Genomic DNA, 25,145 nt, shown 5'->3' with positions numbered 1-25,145 from the left:
TTTAGTATTATGGTTTCTTATATTTGTTTATATATAAATCTCTATACACTTTTTATTTTTAATAAATATAATTTTTTTGAAACTGTCGCTTTTATGTAAGTGTATAGTTTTAATAAATACAAACCAAGACGTCATTCCTATTTTGATGGGCTGGCAAGGTGATTAAGATGTGAAATAATTGTTTCAAACTTTATAAAGTACAAAAGTTTAGTTGTTCGAAAAAAAATACAAACCAAGAATTAACATTAACAAACAGATTTTCAAAATCCCCTCGTCATTTGAAAAGTTAAAAAAAAATAATATAAAATAAATATATGCTCTATTTATCACTAAGAAATAAAAGCAGAAAAGTTAACTTTTCTATATCATTTATAATTAGTAGAAGTGTAGAATTAAAATGAAACTTAAAAAAATAAATATTCTGTTTTTTAAAGCCGAGATATTATTACGGCTATAAAAATCAAGAAAGAAAAGTATTCAAATACAAATAAATAAATACACATTTGCATAAAAGCTCTGGTTTCGAAAAAAAGATTTTAAAAAATAAAAAAGTATATATTTATATAAAAACAAATATAATAAACCATAATAGTTAGAAAATAACAAAACGTATAAAACTTATATTTAGTAAAAAAAGAAATATTCATATAAATTAAAAGTTTGTGAAAAATATAAAAAGGCCCCTTAAAGTTGTATTAACTAACGGTTGTTGGATGACGTTAGTGAGTTGGACTAAAACTTATAATTAATTGAAACTATTGTATCATAAAAGCCTAAAATAAACTATTGGACTCAAATTGATAATTTTAAGAAACCAAATGGATGAAAACCGAAGTTCCCTCTAATTAAAATATCATATATACCCCCAGACATGAATAACAATTTAGTAAATGACCATTTTATACTTATTTTTGAAAATTTTAAATTTCATTCATGCTCATTATTTAACGAATACATCATTCTACCCATTTCCGTTACATAATGTGTTTATACCCTATGTTAAATATTTTAATTTTGATCGACGTTTCTCTTCTTTGATGATAAACAAATCGTCTATCATCACTTCTTCAAAAATGTAAATTCTTTAAAGGTTTATCGCCTCAAATTGTCTACACTGTAAACCATTTATCGCATTTAATCGAACCGGGGTAATATAGTCATTTATTAAAAAAAAATATATAATGAATTGGGTTATATTAAGAACTTTGTAAGGGCATATATGATATTTTCAATTTTATATGGGCATTTCTGTAAAGACACTTTTAGTAAAGAATTAAATTCCATTTTCCTATCTAATTAATAATGCTAAATAGATAATATATAGGGCAAATTTTAGATTAAGTTTAAAAATAACTTGCTAAAATCAAGTAGTTAGTCTTTAAAACATTTATTAGAAACTGATATGATATGAAATTATAGACTTAATGAATTTTATTAGAGCCAATATAGTCTTTTTTAAAAAGAGTAATTTTCAGTCCCTTAAAGTTATGAGATAGGTATTGAAGTATGTTAGCATTTGATATTGATTTTTAGTTCTTGAAGAAATGTTTTAGGATTGAATGTGGTACCGGAGGTAAATTAAGGGCTGGATTTTTATGTATTGGAGAGACTGACCGTTAGTCCTAGTTTGTGTCATACAGCTTGTTGGGGACTGGCAAATCAATCCCTGATAATCATTATGCACTAATTAGAAAGTATCCTATGCTATTTTTTTAATCCTATATAGCAATCGTTTTTGTAGTGCATGCTTATTTGTTTTTCTTCTATTTGTATGCATGGTTAGCTTAACATGTGTGCGGTTATGTTTGCCCTTATAGTGCTGGAAGTTCTTTTATGCATGGTCGTGCTTTGGTATGATCACGACCATGCAATGTCTTCTAACTTCTTGTCAACTTGCTAGGTGGTGCATTATCGTGCTTGGTTGGGAAGTCCAAAAACCTACATTAATTTATCTAAAAAAAAAAGATTTAGGTAGTATTTCCTAATGATGACGCCTCAAAAGTACCAAAAATTGGGGACAAAATATGTATAAATGATGGCACAACAGTCAATTATTGAGGATGGAGCGCCATCCATGATGCAAAGACTCATAGTTCAACTAGAGATAATGCGAATGGAGTGAGAGAGGTCGGTTGTTTGGCTACGGATAGGAAACGAGTGGTGTGTTGCATTGAGGGAGATGTTGGGCAACCACAATAACGGTATACTATCTATTATAGCAAGGTGATGCACGGTGATCCAACTATGTAGTGAGTCGAAGGTGCATCGTAGGATTGTGCTAGGGATACAGATAAAGAGCAATGAAATGAATTCAGTGGCATGGGGACTAGACCCACTATATTTATTTTACATTAAACGGTAAGTAACGAGCACCAAGTCAAAAATTCGTAGATATTTCTTTTGGTAAGGGGTAGGGTTGTTAAAAACAGTGGTGCTTTTGTATTTCATCTCAACCACTTTTGTTGTTTTCTTATACAAGAATCTGAATGATTGCTCCATATGAGATTGTCACAAACTTTTGAAAAACATAGATAATTATTATTTTTCGAGTTGAATGTGTAGGGTGCATTTGAATCATGTTTTAGTAACATCAGTACCATCTTCATAGGCCACTGCACCACCATTGATAACGATTATCATCGTCTTACTTACCATCATGATTTACTTGCAATATTACTCATGCAAAACCATAAACTATAAATCGGATTGCTAATACTTATCACACTAAAAGCTTAAACCATGTGCATGTCGGAATTGAACCATTCAGACAACTTGATCAATAGTGGACCTGTAAAGTTTTTCATTGGTACGTATCAGAATTTTTCAGTGTTTGGACGTCTAAAATCGAATTTAGATTTTCCGGTTCGAGCATGATCGGATCATGTAATAAAGATAATACAAAACCCATTAATTCCATGAGACTTTACTACCAAGCTATGTTTTAAAGAGTAATTCACTAATCATTTAATTTTCGAATTTTCAATAGCTTTTTTTATTATGTTTACTAAGTGGGAATAAAGTGTAAAATTTGGCACTCTTTATTACAATTATTAGGAACTTTGCAACGACGGTGAAAAAGTAGATCCAGGTTCATTTGTATGCATAGATGGAACAATGTTAGACACCATTAAAGTTCCTCCATAATTTGAGGGATTTGTTTCACTGTTCATAAACGATAGACGACTTTCATAATGTTTATTTAAAGGGTTATCCTAAATGTACCTTCTCTTTTATTTGTCATTCCCTCTCTCTAAAGCCATGGGGTATATACTCTAACGCCCAATATAAAGTAAGATGATATGACACTTTATATATGTATTAAATCACTCCCCACTAGTGTTAAATTTGTTAAAAAGGCTTATGGATTATGTTTTTAAGGAGTTAAAAGGAACAATATTTATTAATTATGTATTAATTACTAATTGATTTGCGATTAATTATGGATTAAACCATTTCTTTTGGGTGAGATGGGGTGAACGAGAGAAAAATAAGTGATGTAATACTTATGTGAAGTTAAAGAGGAGTTAGAGTATACCCTATGCCTAATGGTAGTGAAACTACCCTAAACACTAACCAATCATGTAGTGCCACATTTCTTTTACCTTCAACTACCTTAAGGGATGACAATTTGCTCCCAAACTACCTAAAAAATTCTATTTTTTTATAATTTCAAACACATATAAATAAAAACTTCCATTAAAAATTACATAATTTATAATTCAAACTAAATTAAAAATTACATAACTCAAACTAAAAAAACAAAAATAAAAATAATAAAACTAAATCTAAAATCACAAGGCAACCCGTATTTTTTCGCAATTTGACATCTGTAGTCAAGAATTAAATTCAACAACGGGCCGGACAAGCCTTTGTGTGGCTCCCTAAACGCCTTCATGTCGTTGTCAAAATCGTTTCACGCCACCGTCGCCTATTGCTCCACCACCGCCTCCCGTTGTTCCTCAATTAAACACAAAGATTGTCATCCTTGTTTTCTTTTCATTTCCATGGTCTCCTTGTGGTGATCTTGCCTCATTGAGGTGCAGGAATCAAGTATCTCAACGAAACTTTGTTTTCTTGAAATCTCGGACTTTTTCTTTGTTTTTTGGGTTGATCTTGAAGGAGAGGGATCATCATTGAGGTCCGACATACGAGCATTGAACTCTTCGTCGGGTGATTAGCTTGGGGGGTGTAGTTGCCGGCGTCCGATGACCGTCTTCTTTTATCCGAGTAACTTTCGGATGATTCATCAGCCAATGGACTTGAAGCCATTTAGGATGCTTTCTCATAATCTCCCATGCATCGACATGTTTAAACCCACCCTTATGTTTACTTTAATTCCTTCAGAGCGTTTTGCATCACTTAAAGATCGTTACACTCGCTCTTTCTCAAACAATCCTATATAGTTAAAAAAAAAGAATTAATACAATAGTAATAAACAAATAAACATAACTAGTATACTAAAATAAAAAAAGTTTACCGCTTGTTGCCGTATTCCGTTAAACAATGTAACTTTTGTAAGCATTGGAGTCCACTTTGAATTGAGTTGATGAACGGTTCGCTCACTTCCGCCTACGAGTTGGTTGAAATGTTCAAGAACTCTTCCCTAAAAACTATCGGATTGTTGTTGGTTTCCAACCTTTTAGTCCTCGGAAATATGCACCCATGCTTTCATTGGAGGATATCCATGTACACTCGACATCCGACCTTGGTATTTTTTTGGTTGGTCGGTTTGTTCCTCTTGAACTTCCATTTCTTCATTCTCTGCCTCATCATCATCACCTAAATAATATCTTTGAAACTGATGTTCATAGGATGGTTGCGTTTCCAGGACTTCTTCATCATCCTCGTTGAAAACGGTCGGTCTTCAGTGTCTCAAAGGGACCTATAATCCGGGTTTCTCATTTAAAACGGATCGAACACCATTTCATCCTCCATAGGGTAGTTGTATTGTCAGGGCGTAACTAGAATAGGAGGTCTCATACCGAACGGTGGCGATTGGCTAAAAAAGATAGGATGGTAACCATGTAATTGTTGACTAGAACCGACGCTTAGCGAACTAGAACCAACACCTCCACCGGCCCCTTTACCGGCACCTCTATCGGCCCCTCTACCGGCACCTCTACTGGTCCCTCTACCGGCACCTCGCCTACCTCTCGATTTGTTAGGATCCTTTGAAGCTATTAAGGAAATGTATTTTGTAGAAAGGAATGGTAAAATTGGGTAGAAAGGAAATATGTTTTGTGTTAAAAATTGAAAGAGATTGAGATTTAGATAGGAAATAAGGGTATTTATTTAAATAGGAAGATGAGGATTTAATGGAATTAAATTAAAAAAATAGTCGTTCAACGTCTAGATAGGAAGAAAGTTCACAGAGAGTACTCCCGTAGCGTAGTCGCCGATGGGGAAAAGAATAGGGGTGGCGGCGGTGTTCCTTACTGGGAACAACCCCTTGGGGGTACCCGTCAGCCCACTCCCTCCACCTTTACACTTTCAATTCATTTAACAATTTTATTTGACATATTACTTCACTCTAACATTTTCTTCATTTTATAGTCTCTTATAAAATATTTAATCAAAAACTCTAAACTTTTTTTTATTTAAAAAGCAAAAATGTTTTTAAAACTAAAAATTATAAAATATATTAAAAAATAATGGTATAATAATGTCTTTATAAAAATGATAAAAAAAATATTATGTTTTTTCTTATCATATGCATGATATTAATGATACCTAAGAACAAAACCAAATTTGTTGATCAAGACGTATGCTATTTAATATTCTTTTATGTATTAAAATCTACTTCTACTTTTTTTTATGTAAAGTATCTCTGCAGTTATTTTTAAATATATTTAAAAAAATAAAAGAAAAAGAATCGATTTAAAGAATAAAAAAAGCGTTTTTGGTTGTTTTAAAATAACTAAAACAAGTTATTTTATATATATATATATATATATATATATATATAACTATATTTAAAAAGGCATAACAAACATTTTTTAAACTAATGATAATAAAATATAACAAAATGGTTAAAAGTAAAAAAAAAAAGAAGATTTGAATCGTATAAATGTGAAACTTGAAGGACGGGATACGTTTAATAAAAATAAAGAGGAGGTGGTACGTTTAGCAACATCCCTATTTAAAATAGCACATGAGCTTTTGTAGTGTAACATTCGTTAAATTTCGGACTCTAAATCCGACCCATTTAATATTAGTTTCAATTATTCTATAAAAATTTCATTTGTTTAATTAATTCTTTTATTTATTTATAGTTAAACTATCCAAAATATACAAGATTAACCCCTTCAAATAACTTTGATCCAATTATGTATCCAACTCTAAAGACTAGAGACTAAACTGCAAATAATATAAAAACAATATCCCTCTTTCTTCTCCTTCCCTCTCCCGTCGCCACCAAGCTCATCCAAACCCTCCATTTCTCGCTTGTTCTTCAATTCTCGGGCATAATAAACGAAATTGATCTTGCTAAATCAATTGTTAATCAAAAAACGCATCTACCGACACTCTAAATATTGAAGACGATTAACAATTGATAGTTAACTTATCAAAATTCGAGCCGCGGACTAAATGCTCTTAAATCACTATAAATACTCGATTAAAACTCAATTAAATCCTACCATACAATCCTCTCAATCTCGCGAAACAAAACCCTAACTCAATTGCAGTAAACAAAGCCGTTTAGTCCCCTAACAATTTCAAACTCAGGCCTTAAGGAACTTTTGGGCTTTAACCTTCGATCCGTCATCATAATAGGTAATTAAAACATGCATTCAATTCGTTTTTGATCCAATAATAAGAATCCTAAATCAATTTAATCTAACATGGACTGAATAATGCGATTAAGAATCTAGGGTTTGTTGGATTATATGTATGGTTGAATCAAGATACTTATGTGTTTTAGTTTGGTGATGTAACTGAGTTAGACACCTGCCTGGATGGCAGGTGCAATATCTGTAAACTCTGAACCGGCCTGGAGGCGCGGGTTCAAATCCCTCTAGGCCTAGTTTTTCCAAAATTTATTTTTTAAACTTTTTAATTCATATTCTATGCATTTATAATATTAAAGAAACATTATTTTAACGAAACGAAACCTTCAAGTTTCCCTGGAACCCGGTTTTTCCTTTTTACTTTTCTTTAAACCTTTAAAATAATATTTTGTCAATATTATGCTTTTATAACAATAAATAAATATTATTTTCTTTTAACAAACCAAACCCCGAGTTATTAGATTATGGACTTTTTCCGACACCTCTATATTATATACAAGTACATAAATTCATATGTATACATAGATGTATTTTTATCGTACATAATTAGAATTCCAATAAACTTGTATATAAATTTGTCGTATGGTAAAATGAACCGAACCTTGTTCATTGATCAAAAATTATTTTTCGTGTAACTTCCCCGTTAATAGATTTATATAATACCTATCTTATTTAGTTAAATATAATAATAATAATAATAATAATAATAATAATAATAATAATAATAATAATAATAATAATAAACCAAGGTTCAAATAATGTATCTCCTTAAAAATATATATATGTGTATAACTTTTTTATCAAACTTTTTATATATAATTCTTATGGTTAATTAGTAGAAGTTATTTATAATGTTTATTTATTTATAAATACATGCATATACATAAAGATTAATACAAAGCGATAATATTAATACTAATGATAACAATAATTATACAAGATTTAAATAATAAATAATCATTAATATATATAATAATCTCCAAATTTATTTTAACAATTAATCTAACAGATCATCAAAATCAAAACACCATTAAATCGTAAATTCGTTATAAGTCTTGTTAATATTTCTTTTATAAATTTATTTATATTATATTTAACAACTAGGAAACTTTGTATGAAAAATCTCGAGGAGCTCGACCGTTTTCACTTTAAGTGTTTATTGTCGTTTCACCTTCCCTAATCTACTCGCTAAAGGTAAGTAATTCTCATCCCCCTTTTTACCGTTTTATATTTTGGGTGTGTTATGCGTTCACAATTCAAATACTTTATTTCATAGTACAATTCCATTATTTGTGTTTTATGATATTGCCCAATTAGTTATACGTGCAAATGTGACTATGCGTTTATTTTATGTTTTGGTGGTTGGTATCTCATCCTCATCCTCATTAGTATAATCATACGCTGTCAGAGTAGCTCGTTATATATGTGATTCAAGTGAAAAAGACAATTTTATATTATTGTTTTGCTAATTGTAGTAGTTCATATTTATCGCAAGAAATTGACATTTTCAATATTATATGTATTAAAAAACCGTGATTACTTGCTCAACTTTATGTTGACAAACTATATATTTTCACGCATGACGCAGGTAGTTATATTGGATGAAGCAAGAGATTAAAGAGTAGATTGGACTTTAGGTTGCATGATTAATAAAGACGGATTTTGTTCTTGTTTATTTAAGTTGTAATATTTATTTATTTCGAGACAATGTTTGTGTTTTTGCGTACTTGAATTATATGAAAAAAATAATTTAGATATTGACACGCGTATTTACTTTTGTGTCTTTTGAGCTATGATATAATTATGTCGTACCCAGGCATATTCCGCCGTAGGTTGGGGGGTGACATGTAAAATATTTGTTTCCTCGCATACTGTTAAAGTAACAATTTTTTTAATTTAAAAGAGTTTTTCAATTGAAATTTGAATAAATCTATTTTTTTTTATTTGAAAGAGTTTTTCAACTAAAATTGTGGTTTTTTAGATGGATTTTAGGTAGTGAAATGTGGTTAAGTGATGTTAATTTTAAATTTATATTATATATACTTTTAGATCCATATTTTAACATATTATTTTTTCTATATGTTTAGTTATTTTGAAGACACATATGATGATTATTTAAATAATTTACACTTTAATGATTCTAAAATGAAAAGGAAAAGCTAAAGAAAAAGAAAAGAACTCAACCCAGATTAAAAGGTTCGCACTATCATATCTCCAAATTAATTAAATTCAATATGATATACCCTAATAATATATTTTATGTACTGAAATACACAAGTTATTAAAATGCATTAATGTGATGATGATCTAAGAGTTTCTCATAAGAGTTTCTTGTTAGGGATGGCAATGGGTCGGGTTTAGGTATTTCTAAACTCATACCCGGTTATAAAAGTCCATCCCAAATTCGTCCCAAACCCATCGGGTTTTAATCGGGTAATTATCCATCGGGTTTCGGGTTTTCTATCGGGTTTTGACAAAATACTCGTCGGGTATACGCGGCTCAAAACCCGTTGGGTTTCTACCGGGGTTTTGACATAATAAAACTAATCGATTAGAAAGATGGTTACCATAAAGGTAAAATATATCAAATAATTGATATAAACAAGTTTCGACAAATAATATATTTGGAATATAGTATGTGTATAATATAATAAGATATATCGGGTACATCAAGTATATAATCGGGTAAATGGGTCTACGTTATCGGGTAATCAGGTCGGTAATCGGGTACCCGTCCCAAACCCGCGAAAAATTTCAAAACTATTCCCATTTATGTCGGGTTTTGGTTTTCCCATCGGGTTCGGGTTTCATTACCATCCCTATTTCTTGTTGTGGTAGCACGGGATTGATTATGGAATTTTGTCAGTTTTCTTTAAAGGATCAGAAGCTTTGCTGTTAAAAAAATGATCGGTTTCTCTTCCTTTTCTTTTCTCCCATATTCATTTATGTTTTTATCCTACCAAGTGACAATTTTTATTGCAACGTTATATTGCCAATCCTCAAATGGTTGTCCTTGATAATGCTCTTAGTATACATAATGCACCATGATCGAATATGGGTGTTTGCAAGGCATAACCTGAAGATGATACATATCGATAACCAAAATGCTTTTAAAAATATCTAATTATCTATAGTATCTTTGGATTTTCTATTTTCTCATTAGGTCATCTTCTTCGGGTTATATGAGACTCACGATTGAGACTCCCACGAATACTTCATGCATTATATCATCTTTTATTCCAGTTTGGCATGAAGTTTGGATCCTTTTACTACTCTTTGCATGAAGTTTTCAGTACCTTCCTTTTCCTTTAATAAATGTAATCCAACCATGTCTTGTTAAATATCAAAATCCCATAAAAATTAGTTAACTTCTTTTTTTTAACATTGTTTGGATCCACCTCCAAACCTGAGTGAGTATCCCTGGGACGAAATATCAAACGTCCATACTGATTTTAACAATTCAAACATAACTCACCCAAAAACACAATTAAGGAGCTTGAGTTAAATTAGCGTAAGGAAACCTTAGTCAAAACAACCCCCCTCCCCCCACCCCCACCCCAACACCAACCCTCTTTGAGAAAATCATAAAAACCCACACTTCCCCATTCTTCAGGAAATCAAAGATCCATCCTCAAACAATAAATGGACGGCAATGATCAAGATTACTTCAGCCACCCAAACCACCACCAATTCCAACTTCTTCAAGACCAATCCAATGAAGTACTTAATCCTAACAACACATTACCAGACCCACAATAACCGACTAAACTAAAGAGAGCATCAACAAAAGACCGACACACCAAAGTTGATGGCCGCGGCCGCCGCATCCGCATGCCCGCCGTCTGCGCAGCCAGAGTCTTCCAGCTCACCCGCGAACTCGGGCATCGCTCCGACGGCCAAACCATCGAGTGGCTGCTCCAGCAAGCCGAACCCTCCGTCATTGCGGCCACCGGCACAGGAACAATTCCCGCCAACTTCACTTCACTGAGTTCCACTATCTCAGCCGGACCGACATCGTTTTTGAGCAACGGTACAAATGAACCAACGTCGTGTTTGATGGATCCGTATTTTCAAAAGAATCTGTTTGATATTTGTACTAGTCACATGCCTTCGGGTGCTAGTAATTATAACAATGGTTATGAGTTTAGGGATTTAATGGGTTTAGGCGCGCAAACGGTGGGTTTTCATGGACAAGAGTTTAGTGGTGGTGCGGTGGCGGATACAGACGGGATGATGGCGGCGTTAAGCTCAAGTGTGTCGTTTTCCGGTGGTGGTTCTGATCACTTGAAAGCCATGAGTCATGGGGATTATTATTGTGATCATCAACACCAAACATAGATGTGTTTTATGAATATCTATGTTTGAACATAAATTTGTTAAGCTTTAACATGTTTTCGAAAGTTTAGTTAATGTAATACATTTATTTAATTATATTGTGCTAAAAACTAAAAAAGAACACGAGTTGGGGTTTTATGGTGTTCGAGAGTTTAAGCATTTAATTAAGGTCAAAATATAAAATAAGTCGAGTTCTTCGACAACCTTTTGAGTGTTACCTAATATATAGCAATGGAATTTGCGACTTATCTTTGTTTTTACAACCATGTAAAGGTGTATCATGTAGTTGATAATGTAATTGTTATGGATTTATTTCATAACTAGATTTTATCCCTCGTACTACATAGGTTGTTTTACATTATTCGTTTTTAAAATTTATATATGTATATTTGGATTTTAATTTTATTTATTGTAAGAAAGTTAATAATTAATATACTTGAGGTTTGATGATGAAATAATTTCACAAATAAATGATATGTTATAATTTGGTTTAAAAGCTATCTGGGTTTGATGATGCCAATTACCCATTTATTTTCTTTATTATAAAATTGTTTCTTAATTATAAATAATATTTTTTTAAATAAAATAGGATATTAATTTTTAATATATCCGTATTTTATAGGATTTTCATATCAAATATTTAATGAGATTAATTTTTAATATAATGAGATGTTATAACCCGTTTAAGAGCTATATGGGTTTGGTGAGACCTTTACCCGTGAATTCGAGTTAAATGCGTGAGAAGCCTTCATTTACAAATAAAGTAATCTGATGGCTTGAGAGAATAGTTGTTTTACATTTTTCGTTTTTTATTATTTACTTTTTGGATTTAATTTTCTTTATTATAAGAAAATTAATAATATACTTAGGGTTTGATGATGAAAGGGTTTCATAAAAAAATGATATGTTATAACCCGTTTAAAAGCTATTTGGATTTTGTGACCCATGACTCGCTTATGTTTTTAACTTTAAAATTGTTTATTGATTATAAATAATATCTTTTTATTTTTAGATTGGATATTAAATTTTAGTATATCCCTATTTTATAGGATTTTCCTATCAAATAATTGGTAAGATTAATTTTTAATTTAATGAGATGTTATAACCCGTTTAAAAGCTATCTGGTTTTGGTAAGACCTATACCTATGAATTTGGGTTAAACCAATGAGATGCCTCAATTTAAAAATCAAGCAATCTGGTGGCTTCCATAAAAGGGGGGGAGCGACTACATCGCAACACCTAGGATTTTGGGGTTTTCAATTATATATATTATAGATGGTAAGATATTTACAAGTATAAATAATACTAGCTTCTGAACCCGTGTATTACACGAGATTTATCAAACGACAAATAAGGTCTGTTATTCCAATTGTGATTCTCAAAATACTTATGAATTAATTTAATATAGACTTAAAGAAAAACAAACGGGTTAACAAAATTACTAAAATAGCATGGTTTTCGAAATGTCGGGTGTGGATTTGCAAGAAATTTAAAAAGTGTGCTAAAGTTGCGTTGTTGGTCAAACTTCAGGTATGAAAATGACACTATGTTATAAAATCCACACTATGTTATAACTCGTTTGACAAAATGATTTTGACCCATGATCCATGAATAGCTAGAATAAATGAGATGAGAGATTAGAAATTAGGAAAATGTAGGCTTGACACATAAGTTTCAACATTTTCTTTTATTAGTATTGTAAGATAAGATGTAAGATCTAAGATATATAAATTGGTAATGGTAAGTATATATATAATAATGGGTGATAATGCTTCTTCTCACTGAGCAACCCCTCGACTTCTACTTCAGGTTCGGGGAGCTTCGGCAGGGGAACTTGAGTCTCAGGAGAACCTTACCTTTTTTATCTCTCATTTCCCGCGAATTTTCTCCATTTTGCTCGGTCGGGGAGCGGAGGTACCCTCAAGCGGTGGCTGGGCAGTGCTCTTTGTGGTAGCAGGGGTAGAACTCGAAAGGACACAACCCCGACCAGCCGGCCTGTACTGTTAAAGAAAAAGGGCTATGGAGATGAATGCTAGTCTTAATTTGACTAGGTTAGAGAAGATGATGGTAAGACTAATCCAATCAGCGGAAACCATATCCAAAGGCATGTCTGCAATGCGTTCGGCATTCCTCCAGAGCTCCTTTGTCACTCTACAATCCTCCTAACTTCAGTTATCCGATATTCGCCTTCATAAATCAACATCAGTCCCCAGAGAGATCCATCCGACGGTCTTTCACTCTCTCGCTTCGTCTTCCCAGCTATCCTAAACTTTTATATTTACAACTAAGGTGCACTTGGCAAATTTTTCATCGAGAAAGAGACCTCATTGCAGTATTTCTAACTATAAGGCTGCATTGTACTGATAGGCTTCTTTGAGCTCCATTTTAAATTTCCAAGTTAAGCTCGGAAGGAGTTGATACAAAGGTTGCTAGAGATCATGCACGAGATGAAGAGTTAGTTTTGGCTGTTTTTGTTGTAGATGAGGGAAGAATGCCACGTTTAACCGTTTAAAAGTTCTCTAGTGATAAAAACTTTAGGACGAATAACCTCCTAGGAAGCTTTCACCCGGCTATCAAAAATCAAAGTCATATGCTCTATGTAGACACACGATAATTATATCGGTTGATATACGCAATCGAATGTAACAAATTCTTTCACCATCTTGTATCTACCTTTCAGGATGAGGCAGGCAAACCTTATAGAAGATGAAAGTCCTTAATATGGCCTTCGCAACACATTAGGTGAGGTGCATCTATGTGCCGTTCGAGATGGTGAGGGCAAACCTCATTAAGTATGAAAATCCCGAAAGGTGTGATTCACCTTAGGCAAAATCCATATTGATGCTAAAATAATAAGAATTTTATACCATCAAATACCATCGAAAATATTTGAACGCTTTAAATGTGATTAAGATGAAAACTCCATAGCATAAATATATGAACAAAAAATTAAATAAAATTGCTAAACCTTATAACAAGCCAGGCTCGAACTCAACATTTTAGCTCATTAAATAAATGAGACAAGCTCAAACATTTTAGTTGTTAGTATAGACAAGCCGGTCCGAGAGTAGGGTTCAAATAAAATAAAGAGTTTCCCAGGAATGGTAAGAACCAACAGATATTTGACATGTGGCATGAACAAACTATGGTGAAAGAGCAATTCTAAGAAACTATACGATCTATACTAGTGAAAGAGCAATTCTAGGAAACTATGTCGATTTTTGGTAATATTAAATCTCAACCGTTAATTAACAGGATTTAATGACTATGATTTATTTATACTCTTCCTACTAAACTACTTGTTTCAGGATAACCCTCCTGCCGGTCCGAAACTTAACAACTTAATTTTTAAATTTGTTTTATAGATAGTTGCTACTTGCTACCAAAAGGTCCAAAATAGAAATGGAAGTAACCAAGTTTAGTTCCGAAGCCCAGCCCAGCCCAGCCCAGCCCAAGTAACAAAGCAATATGACAATTTTGCCCATATCATCATATCCCTAATGTTATAAATCGCATTAGGGTTTCATCATCACCGTCTACTTTCTTCTTCTTCTTCAGAAGCAGCCGCCGTATCGACGTTGAGCAAGAATGGTTCACGTCCCCTTCTATCGCAACTGTAATTTCATCTCCTTCTCTCTTTACTTGTTTCTGTTGATCTCTTGATTATTCTTGAATTCGAGATCCTGCAAGCTTTGTTTTGATTACCGATGCTACATTTATATTTTGTTATTATTGGTTTGAAATGCGGACCAAATTACGGTTTTATTGATGCTTAAGCTATCCGGATCATGACTTTTGTATACGAAACCCTAAAATAATTATTGATATCATTTGTATATTATTCTTGCAAATTGATAATTGTTTCTGCTTATTCTTGACCATGTGGCAGTTACTCATTTTGTTTTAGCTTTGTGGATATTATGTTATGATTATTTGTGCTTCATTTTTTAAAGTTGCATTTTTAGCATAAATTAATGTCCAAATATGTTGTAGATAGTAAGATTATTTGATTTACACAAACTGATAATGAGAGTTTTTCATTTTGTTTTAGCATTGTTTGTATTATGATATAATAATATTTGCTTCATTTCATATTATTAAAGTTTCAGTTTTTAGCACATCTTTATGTCAAAATATGTTGTAGGTGTTAAGAGGTTTTGATACATGTACGGATATTGTTAATTGATTGACCATGCGATAAAGTTTCTCGTTTTGTTTTAGATATTTTTTTATCTTATGACTTTATAATTTTTTGAGTTTTTTCAATAACATTGCATTTTGAATCGTTGTTTGCTATCAAAATGTGTTGGAGATAGGAAGATAATTTGATTTATACAAAACAGATCATTGTTTCTTTTAATCGATCATATCTGAAAGTTAATTATTTTTTATTTTTGTTGAAATTATGATTAACATTTAACAAAACCAACTGTCAAAATGTTTATTAGATGGTAAGACTTTCAAGAAGCCACGACGTCCTTATGAGAAGGAGCGTTTGGACGCTGAGTTAAAACTTGTTGGTGAATATGGTCTTCGGTGCAAGCGTGAGCTCTGGAGGGTGCAATATGCTTTGAGTCGCATCCGTAATGCTGCAAGAATGCTTCTGACTCTTGAGGAAAAGGACCCGCGTAGAATCTTTGAGGGTGAAGCTCTTATGAGGAGAATGAACCGTTATGGTCTGTTGGATGAGAGCCAGAACAAGCTTGATTACGTGTTGGCTCTAACTGTTGAGAACTTCCTTGAACGTCGTCTCCAGACCCTTGTGTTCAAGACTGGTATGGCTAAGTCAATTCACCATGCTAGAGTTCTCATTAAGCAGAGACACATCAGGTAGAAATCTTAGCCGCTTAATGAAATTTATAGACTTGATGATTGTAAAAATGTAATCTTTTAACCGGATTCTTGTCACGGTTGATTGTTGTTAACAGGGTTGGAAGGCAGGTGGTGAATGTGCCATCTTTCATGGTGAGAGTTGATTCACAGAAGCACATTGACTTTTCACTTACGAGCCCATTTGGAGGCGGTCAACCAGGAAGGGTGAAGCGAAAGAACCAGAAGGCGGCTGCAAAGAAGGCGGCTGGTGGTGATGCTGATGAGGATGATGAAGAATGAGCCGACTTTGTTGGGGCTTCGTCATCATGATTTCGGTTTGTAGGAACTTTTGATGGCTTGTTAAGTGTTTGTTGGTTTTTATGTGTTTTCATGGATTTAGTTGATAATTTTATGCTTTGGAGGTGCTATTTTGAAACTTATATTATGCTTATAGAACATCAACATGTTTTCTCATCTTTTAACCAGTTGTCTTTTGGTATTTATCTTTGTTTTTCATTTATTTTGTTTTGAGAAGTGGTCATTAGTGTCTATACCTCGAGAAGTGGTCATTAGTGTCTATACCTCTTTGCATGCAATTCATTATGAGAGTTACAAGTATCTTTGTTATTGAGCATGTCTTTGTTCGCAGGTCATAGAAGATTGTATTTACTATTTAGCTATTTGTCATTTAAGTTTAGTGTTTATAACTGATTGAACAGTCTCAGTTTACTTTCAAAGACATAAAGGCAAGTTAAGGCTTTGTTAAAACTTTGAACACAAATCCTTGTCCATCAAACTTTTTTCAACTTTCAAGTCTAGGGTTGCTTTGTAGTTTCACTTCATCTTTTTAATCTATTTGCTAGCATTTGGTGATGATATGAACTAATAGGTTATACAAGCCGTTTACAGTGTCGGTCCAATTACTTGGTAGGTTGAACCCAAAGTTAGATATATTCTTTTATTATGATTTATATAATGCTGAGAAGTTTTAAAATGTTTAATCAAATCAAACCTAAACACAAAGCAATATTTTCTATTTTATAGCTTCGGCTCTAAATTGTCATAAAATTAACGTTTTTAGAGGCAACCATTTGATCACAAAACTCAACAAAAATACTCGGCCACCTGGCTTTCTGACTCCTATACGAAGAACACGGGCTTTCTGACTCCCATATGAAGAACACGGGGTCCTATGTGTTTCTATGTTCAACTGTGGAAAGGGTCAGCATAAAAACGGGTGGGTATAAAACGTATAAAACGCAAATCTCAAGCCTGTAAAAACGGGTGGGTAGAGTTAGAACGGGTAGTGAGTCAAAACCGGCTTGGGTCAAATTGGGTTTTGAGCAAAATGGGTCCAAGTTGAAAGATGTTTTGGGCTCGTGTCAAGACAAGTTTAAAAAGAAATAATATCCAAAATGGGCTTACAGGCAACTGATACATTCTTTTATGCCCATTGATGGCAATGGCAAGTATTGCGGTGGTGTAGGCGGCATTGTGAAGGTGGCAACAATGACAATTGACAACGATAGAGGCAGTACGTGATGCCAGTGGTAACAACAGTGTTGGACTCGTTCCCGTTTAGTTGAGTGCTCATTCCCCATGACGAATTTACAAGAAATCATATATGAGACCTAAGCTTGCAAAATTAATAATGAAGAATGATGGAGTTGGTGGGCTTAGCCTACTATTCCATTATATTGGGCCTCGTTGTCATATTGCAGCCTTGATTTCTTGGGTGTTGGGTTTGATGATTCCTCTTGCTTTCATTTTTATTAGATTGTTGTAAGATGATGCATCTTGCTTGCTGTGATTTTTAATGATGAACTTCCACCTTTTTAATTTAAAAGGGACCATGATGAACACTTTAGGATGGTGGCTTCAGCAGCGATGAGGCAGGCTGTGGTGACGATGTAGGCGGTGGTGGGTGCTAGTGATGCATGTCGACAGTAGCAGCGGCAGTGGTGGAGGCATCGATTGCGATGGTGTGCCATTTTAAGTTAACAAATTCGTTTTGACCTTTGAATAATTTGATAAACGTGTGCTAATTTGCTAATGCATATGTTTGTGTTCTCAAAACTGTCATATCTAGGAGTACATTTAAACAAGTGTAGCAAGCATGAATATGGATTTGATGATTCAATGTCCTGAAATATACTTTCTAAGGTTTGTGTAGCATTCTAATTATTTGAATCTATGTTAATTTATATGCCACACGACATGTGGCACATCAGTCGATTTCTATTCTGTCTATATGAGAGATATTTGGTAATAGGGAATGCTCCACGTTTTGAGTATATGGGCGTGGATGGGAACAATTAAACGTGCTCAGATGAGAGATCCATGGATGGATAACATGCTGACCAAAAAACAAACCGTGAGGGACCGGATGTTAATGACCTATCACTCATATTAATGAATAGGTCTTGTTAGAAAAACATTAGAATCAGATATCGTTATATCACAATTGTAGAGTTGATTATGAAGTTATGAAAGTTGAACTCAAGAGTTTAAATGACACTTCTTGAGCTATCTGGTCAACTCGTTGGCCAGCTTAGGTCATTTACCGTTTCAATTCCCACAAACCATTCCAATTCCTACAAACCTATAGGTTTCTATATAATACCAATTGGCAAATAAGCAAATTTTGGCAAATAAGCAAATTTTGACAGAGACAATCTGCATGCCAAAAATTGGCAAATAAGCAAATTTTGTTGAAAATATATTATTCGAATTTGAATGTAGGTAGAAATGGTTAGAAAATCACAATATCTTGTTTAATATGAAAACCGAATTCAGAATTTGATTTAAATATCAATCTGGTTAAAAAAAAAATCTATGAACTGAAGTTGATTTGTAAATCTAATTTGGTTTGACCAGTTTCTTCAATTGTAATCGAATAACGAACACTCCGAATCTTATATAGGACAGGTTAAATAGTGGACTCCAATTCTAAATCATTAAAACCAAACCATGAACTGAATCAAATAATATAATTCGTAAAGTGGATGAACCAGCCTACTTGCTTAGTTTTGAATAGTTCAATTGATTAAAACAGTCAATGAACACCTCTAATTTTTTATATTACTGAATAGTACGTCTCACATATCTATTAAGTTCCAAGTATAATCAAATCAAATCAAAATGGTTGTGCATATTAGGAAAAAAGAAATGAATACAATGAACCCAAATCAAATTGTAATATAGATCTAAAGGATTGAAGTGACTGAGAGAGGAGAAGGCAAGTAGCACAAAGCTTCCAAAATGGATGGGCCAACCTTTTAAATAGAATACAAGACTTCAACTATTTTATATTACACGTTGTAGACATCATGTGGTTCGTTCATTAGTCACCAACACTGACGTCAACCAACCATCCCCACATGGGAATCATTTTTCCATCCATATCTTTCTTTCCTTTTGTTTTTTCATAACCTTTATGTACCCTAAAGTTTATAATATTATTTACTCCTCGTTTTTAAAAATAATATTGTTACTAGTTTATCTTACGTCGGTACGTGATGTATCTGGCCTGAATTTATCTGTTAACTCGTCACCCAAAAACGTTCAAGGTTACAAAGTGGAAAAACCATTCTCCAAAAGTCTTGATCAAGTGATAAGAAATGAAACCTTATACACACTTACGTTAGAGATCATATGCTTTATTTCGAAATATAAGTACCAAAAATAATTACTAATCTGTTTCATAATTTTAGGTATTTACCATACCCTCTGGACATATAGGAAAAATCTTAGCCATTTGTTTTTTAATTAACTAGAGGTTGTCCTCGGCACGTTGCGCCGGTCGCAAGGTTCAAGAACACATAAAATATAGTATAACGTGACGGTCGTAAGGTTCACACACACATAAAACATAGTACACTACAATAACTTTACCGCCACACCATCTTATTTTTTTGTTGCTTGATTTAGTATGAAATCTATAAATACAAAAATCTATTTCTACTTTAAAAAACAAAAAAAAACAAAAAAAAAAACAATATACCCGACCATCAACAGGTTTGAACTCGGGTGTTGCATATTGCAAGAACACAACAATACCACCAGAGCAGCTTCCATTTATGTTACTTTTGTTAGTTTCAAATCAATAAATACATAAACTAATTTCGAAATATTAAAAAAAAATAATAAAGAAACTTAGTGGCTGCCATATGCCAGTCACTAATTGGACCTTCCAAAATCTACTGTAGCATTAGATTTCCATTTATCTTACTACACTATTAAAGTAAAACAAGATATCCACATGACCTTCAACTAGCATATAAACATAGGCTTCCAAGTCATTAGGTTTTCATTTACATAATTTCCACATATTAACAAATTAATTTTAATCTAAATATCCAAATTAGTAATCAAGTCGAATATTATTTTATGCATACAAAATATCATAATTATTACCTAAATTACCATAATATTATTTACAAATATAGACTTTGTCAATTGAAGAATGAAATAAATTTGCTATAGAGTACAAGTCAAATTTGAATTTGAACTAGGAATGGCAACGGGGCGGGTTTGGGGCGGGTTTTGCTTAACCCGAACCCGAACCCGAAACCAAAAACCATCCCCGTACCCGCCCCATTACCCGTCGGGTTTAATTCGGGGATTCCCCGTTTGGTTTTTTGTACCCCCCCGACCCGCCCCGTCCCCGAACCCGAAAACCCGAAACCGATCCGACCCGACCCGAAATTGGTTCATCACATAACTGAACATTTATCGAAATAAACTTCTGCATCACACACATGAAAGTTGAAACAATGTGTTACAAAGGAAATAAAACCAAGTCTACATGGCCGAAAAATCATGCCAAATACACAAACTACAAACTTGCGACCAAATCTAAATACCAAATCAAACCAAATCATCCAAAGTCGTCGTGCCACTTTCTTTAGTACCTACCTACATTAAGAATATTTATCAATAAATCAACCAAGTTAAAAGAATAAAAGCTATGTTACAAAAATAGTAAATTTTATAAATATTATTACCTCTTCCACATCCATTTCATATTCAATGGTGCGGCAATATGCCTCGGTCTCTTCCGAACAAGTTTCTATATTTAATAGTAATAACATAAACATATATTCATGATTATGAAGATAAATAACATGAGTAATAATGTAATATTCAATATAGCGTTACATCGAATCTCATTCAACAACCAACTTTGAGCACACATTAAAGCCTCCAAAGTTTTTGGGTGAAGTCGACTTCGGTGAGGACTTATTAATCTTCCACTTGTACTGAACGCAGATTCAGAGGCAACGGTGGAAACTGGAATTGCCAATACATCTTTTGCCATCCTTTGAAGTGTCGGATACTTACCTCCATTTGTCTTCCACCAAAGCAACAAATCCAGTTCTACTTCATCAGGCAAAAGATTTTCTTTCAAGTAGTTATCTAACTCCGCCATATCATTCAAGTCATCATTCACCTTAGCTTTCGATTTAATGTCAGATAGGAATTTTTGGAATCCACCAGAAGAACACTCTGACAACCCCGAACTGAATAAAGATGAACTAGAACCACCACCTATAAATTAATGTGAATCAAGATAAATCAAATATTAGCAATTTATATTTATACTCATTAAATATTAATATGATTATACCTTCATAGTAGTTTTTACCACGTGAGTTGGTAGATTCATATTCTTTAAAAAAAGCTCGGACAAAATCCTCAAGAGATTTAAACTCTTCCTTTGCCATTTCTTCACCGTATAAGGCAGGCATAAGCAACTCTACGTATTTTAGCTTGTAACGTGGATCTAAAACCGCAGCCATCCCCATAATCCCATGAATTACAGACCAATATTTATCAAACTTGATAATCATTTTATACGCCATTAGACTAATGTCAACAATAGAAGACTTAGTCCACTCCCGCATAGAAAAACGAATCTCACATATCAAAGGGAAAAAGACATTAGCAGTAGGATACTTGTTACCAGAAAACAAAAGAGTTACCCGATAGAATAGTTGTAGCTTGTTACATATCTCAGTTGCTAAGTCCCAATCAAGGTCCGTAGGCAAACTAGTATACCTGGACTCTCTTTGCTTTAATCGCGTGAAAACATGTCTATAAGGTATAGCAACACTAAGCATCAAATAAGTAGAGTTCCAGCGAGTCTTGCAATCAACGATCAGTTTCTTTGTGTATTCCATTTCAAGTTGATTGGCTGCTTCCTCAAATTTTTGCTCTCTTTTTCCTGATGCAGACCAAAATAAAACACTATCTCTAATTCTTTCAATCCCATCCTCAATAACAGACAAACCATCTTGAACAATCAAATTGAGAATGTGCGCGCAACAACGCATTTGAAACAACTCTCCTTTCCTCATGAGTGATCTCAATGGAAGCTTCTGTAGTAACTTGTTGATAATTGCATCATTTGTGGTACAATTATCAACGGTAAGAGTAGACACTTTTCTATCAATATTCCAATCACATAGACAATCATATACCGTATCTGCAAGAACATCAGCTGTATGTGGTGCAGGCACATAAATAAACCTATATAAAATTTATGCATCAATATAAGTGTAAAATACATTTAAAGTTTTAAACTAACTTTATATTAGACTTGTACAATATATATGCTTTACCTCATGATTCGGCTTTGCAAGTTCCAAGAGTCATCTATAAAGTGTGCAGTGACGGCCATAAACCCTTTTCTTTGATGGTTAGCTGTCCACATATCAGTAGTTATTGCCACTCTACTTGTGATCCTCCCTAATAGTTTCTTAGTTTTCACCCTTTCATATTCATAAAATTTTAAAATGTCGCTCTTGATGGTATTTCGACTCGGAACCTTAAACAAAGGTTGAAGACCTTGAACAAGCTTTCTAAAACCATGATGGTCCACCATTGTAAGAGGATACTCGTGCACAATAATCATCTCCGCGAGATCTCTCCTTGAGTTGTCTGGATTAAACGTGTAGTTGGAGAGATATGATGAACTACCATCAACTTTCTTTTGCTCCATAATCAAGATGCTTTGTCGTATATCTTTAACAGTTCGTCTTGGACAACGTTCAAAATGATCTCGTAAATGCGATGTGCCGTTTTTGCTTGAACCTCCTAGCTTTTTCTTACAATAGTTACATTCCGCCTTATCTTCACCGTTCACTTTCATTAATTTAAAATGGTTCCACACGGCAGATCTTTTCCTTTTACCACCGACATTTTGACCATCTTCAAAAGTATCATCAAGGTTAGACTCATCGTGGGTAGTAAAGTTAGTTGGTGGTGGTTCATTAGAATCATGTACCCCTTCACTGCTTCCTTGAGGAGTAGAATAAGTAGGAGTGTTTGAAGCAACGGGAGTAGAAGTACAAGTGTCTGAAGCAAATTTATCACCTTGTGATGCCATATAGTTGTAAAAACCTACAAAGAAGAAGTTTGAAATAAACCAATTAAATCATTGTGTAATATCAATTACATCAACCCACTACAAACGAATTTTCATAGCCCAACTCCTGTTCAAACACTTTGTAAAAAAATATATCAAAACTCTTAAAAGCAAGCCAGTACACATTCACACTACCGAAATAATATATCAAAACTCTTTCATGACCATCCGTTTCATGACCAGTACACATTCACACTACCTCCGTGGGCTATAAACAAAATCAGATCTAACAATTGCAATTACAAAATCAAAGTGTGAAAATCAGATCTACCTCCGTCCAAAGAACATATCAGAGCTGGATTCACGGCTGCGTCGGCCGGAGAGAAGTCGGCCGGAGAGCTGGATTGCCGGAGAGCTGGATTCACGGCCGCGTCGGCCGGAGAGAAGTGGGCCGGAGAGCTGGATTGCCGGAGAGCTGGATTCACGGCTGCGTCGGCCGGAGAGAAGTGTGAATCACACAATCGGGGGCGGCGGGGCAATATGCAGATATGAAATTGAAACTGGATGTAGGTTTTTAATATATATATATATATATATTATTTATATTTATATTTATATATATTATATCGGGGTGGGTCGGGGCGGGGGTACCTGAACCCAAACCCGAACCCGAACCCGAAACAATCCCCGAAACAATCTCCGAAACCCGACCCGAAACCGAAAAAACAAAACCCGACCTGACCCGAAATAAGCTGGTTTTCGGGTTTCCCCGTCGGATTCGGGGATTTTTGCCATCTCTAATTTGAACTTTAATTAGCTGTTATTCTGTGTTACATAGATATCCTAGGCCTTCAAGTATAAATTGATTATCAAATTTGCTGTGAACTAAACTGATTTATCATATTCGAATTATAAGTTCACAGCCTTAAGATTGTCATATCAGATTGACTTCAGAAGATAACCAAATGCCCATAACCTGCAACTAACAAATTCACTAAATGACCATCACAACTAGGACTAGCATATCATGTATACCCGCACACAATAAGACATGAACACGATAAGACACAAACACGAAATATATATACCAATACACAACACGAAACTTATCGTGTACCTGTATCCTAAACCCGAACACGAACATGCTATTACCAGGCATACACGACACGAAAACTTATCGAAGAAGAGGCCGGACTGCAGGAGAACCGGAGAAAGGCTCGGTTGTTCGGTGGCTAGTGGCGCCGCTGCAACTGTGAGGAGGCCGGATTGCTAGAGAATCGTAGATTTGGAGAGTAGACTGGAGAATCGAAGGGCTACGACTACCACAGAAGGGTTTGTGCGCCGTCTGCTTGATGTTGGATTGGAATGATGTGCGTCGTGTTCAGTTGTTTGATATATAAGTTTAGGGTTAACTATTTATAGTATATAACATATTATATTAATATATATTTTTAATGATAAAAAATCAAATCATGTATTAACGGATACTTAATAGGTAAATTGGTATTTTACCTCTTTATACACGAAAAATAACAGGTCGATTAGTGTCTACCTGCTTTGTACACGAAACCTGATAAGACATACATGATACCTGTTAAAGTCGTGTAGGTTCGTGTCGTGTATTCGTGTATTGTGTCTAAATTGCCAGCCCTAATTACAACTCATACATCATACTTAATTTCCATACAGCTGAATTAGTTTGACCAGTACTTATGGAATATAAAAAAGACAAATCTGCAACATTAATCATTAACCATAATCCATTCTTAACATAGTTAACCATTAACATACTTAAACAATCCAAAATACATCATTAACATACTTAAACATTAACCATATAC

General features: G+C 33.8%; 2 protein-coding genes across 2 annotated transcripts; both read left to right on the top strand.

Moving 5' to 3' along the window:
* Positions 1–10,547: 10,547 nt before the first annotated feature.
* On the top strand, positions 10,548–11,199 carry LOC143571524 (transcription factor TCP19-like; the record flags this gene model as incomplete). Its single annotated transcript, XM_077056924.1, has 1 exon — positions 10,548–11,199. A coding segment is annotated over one exon (579 nt), but the record flags the coding sequence as incomplete, so codon positions are not given.
* Positions 11,200–14,682: 3,483 nt separating this feature from the next.
* On the top strand, positions 14,683–16,337 carry LOC143571523 (small ribosomal subunit protein uS4y-like). Its single transcript, XM_077056923.1, has 3 exons — positions 14,683–14,739; positions 15,572–15,953; positions 16,052–16,337. Exons 1-3 carry the CDS (start codon positions 14,712–14,714, stop codon positions 16,233–16,235), a joined length of 594 nt encoding a protein of 197 aa, XP_076913038.1. The 5' UTR covers positions 14,683–14,711; the 3' UTR covers positions 16,236–16,337.
* The last annotated feature ends 8,808 nt before the right edge of the window (positions 16,338–25,145 follow it).

This window comes from Bidens hawaiensis, unplaced genomic scaffold (genome assembly GCF_021521415.1).
Source record: "Bidens hawaiensis isolate Kalapana, Puna unplaced genomic scaffold, B.hawaiensis_p1.1 tig00025388_1, whole genome shotgun sequence".
In the NCBI taxonomy this organism is placed as follows: domain Eukaryota; kingdom Viridiplantae; phylum Streptophyta; class Magnoliopsida; order Asterales; family Asteraceae; genus Bidens; species Bidens hawaiensis.
Note: the sequence above shows the minus strand (reverse complement) of the source record. Positions and strands in the feature narration are given on the sequence as shown.

What these genes read in the sequence shown, in the direction of transcription:
- LOC143571523 (XM_077056923.1), top strand. Translation starts at nt 14,712, where the DNA reads ATGGTTCACGTCCCCTTCTATCGCAACT. An exon ending in CGTCCCCTTCTATCGCAACT is followed by an intron (nt 14,740 to 15,571) that starts GTAATTTCATCT and finishes AATGTTTATTAG; the next exon opens with ATGGTAAGACTTTCAAGAAG. An exon ending in ATTAAGCAGAGACACATCAG is followed by an intron (nt 15,954 to 16,051) that starts GTAGAAATCTTA and finishes TGTTGTTAACAG; the next exon opens with GGTTGGAAGGCAGGTGGTGA.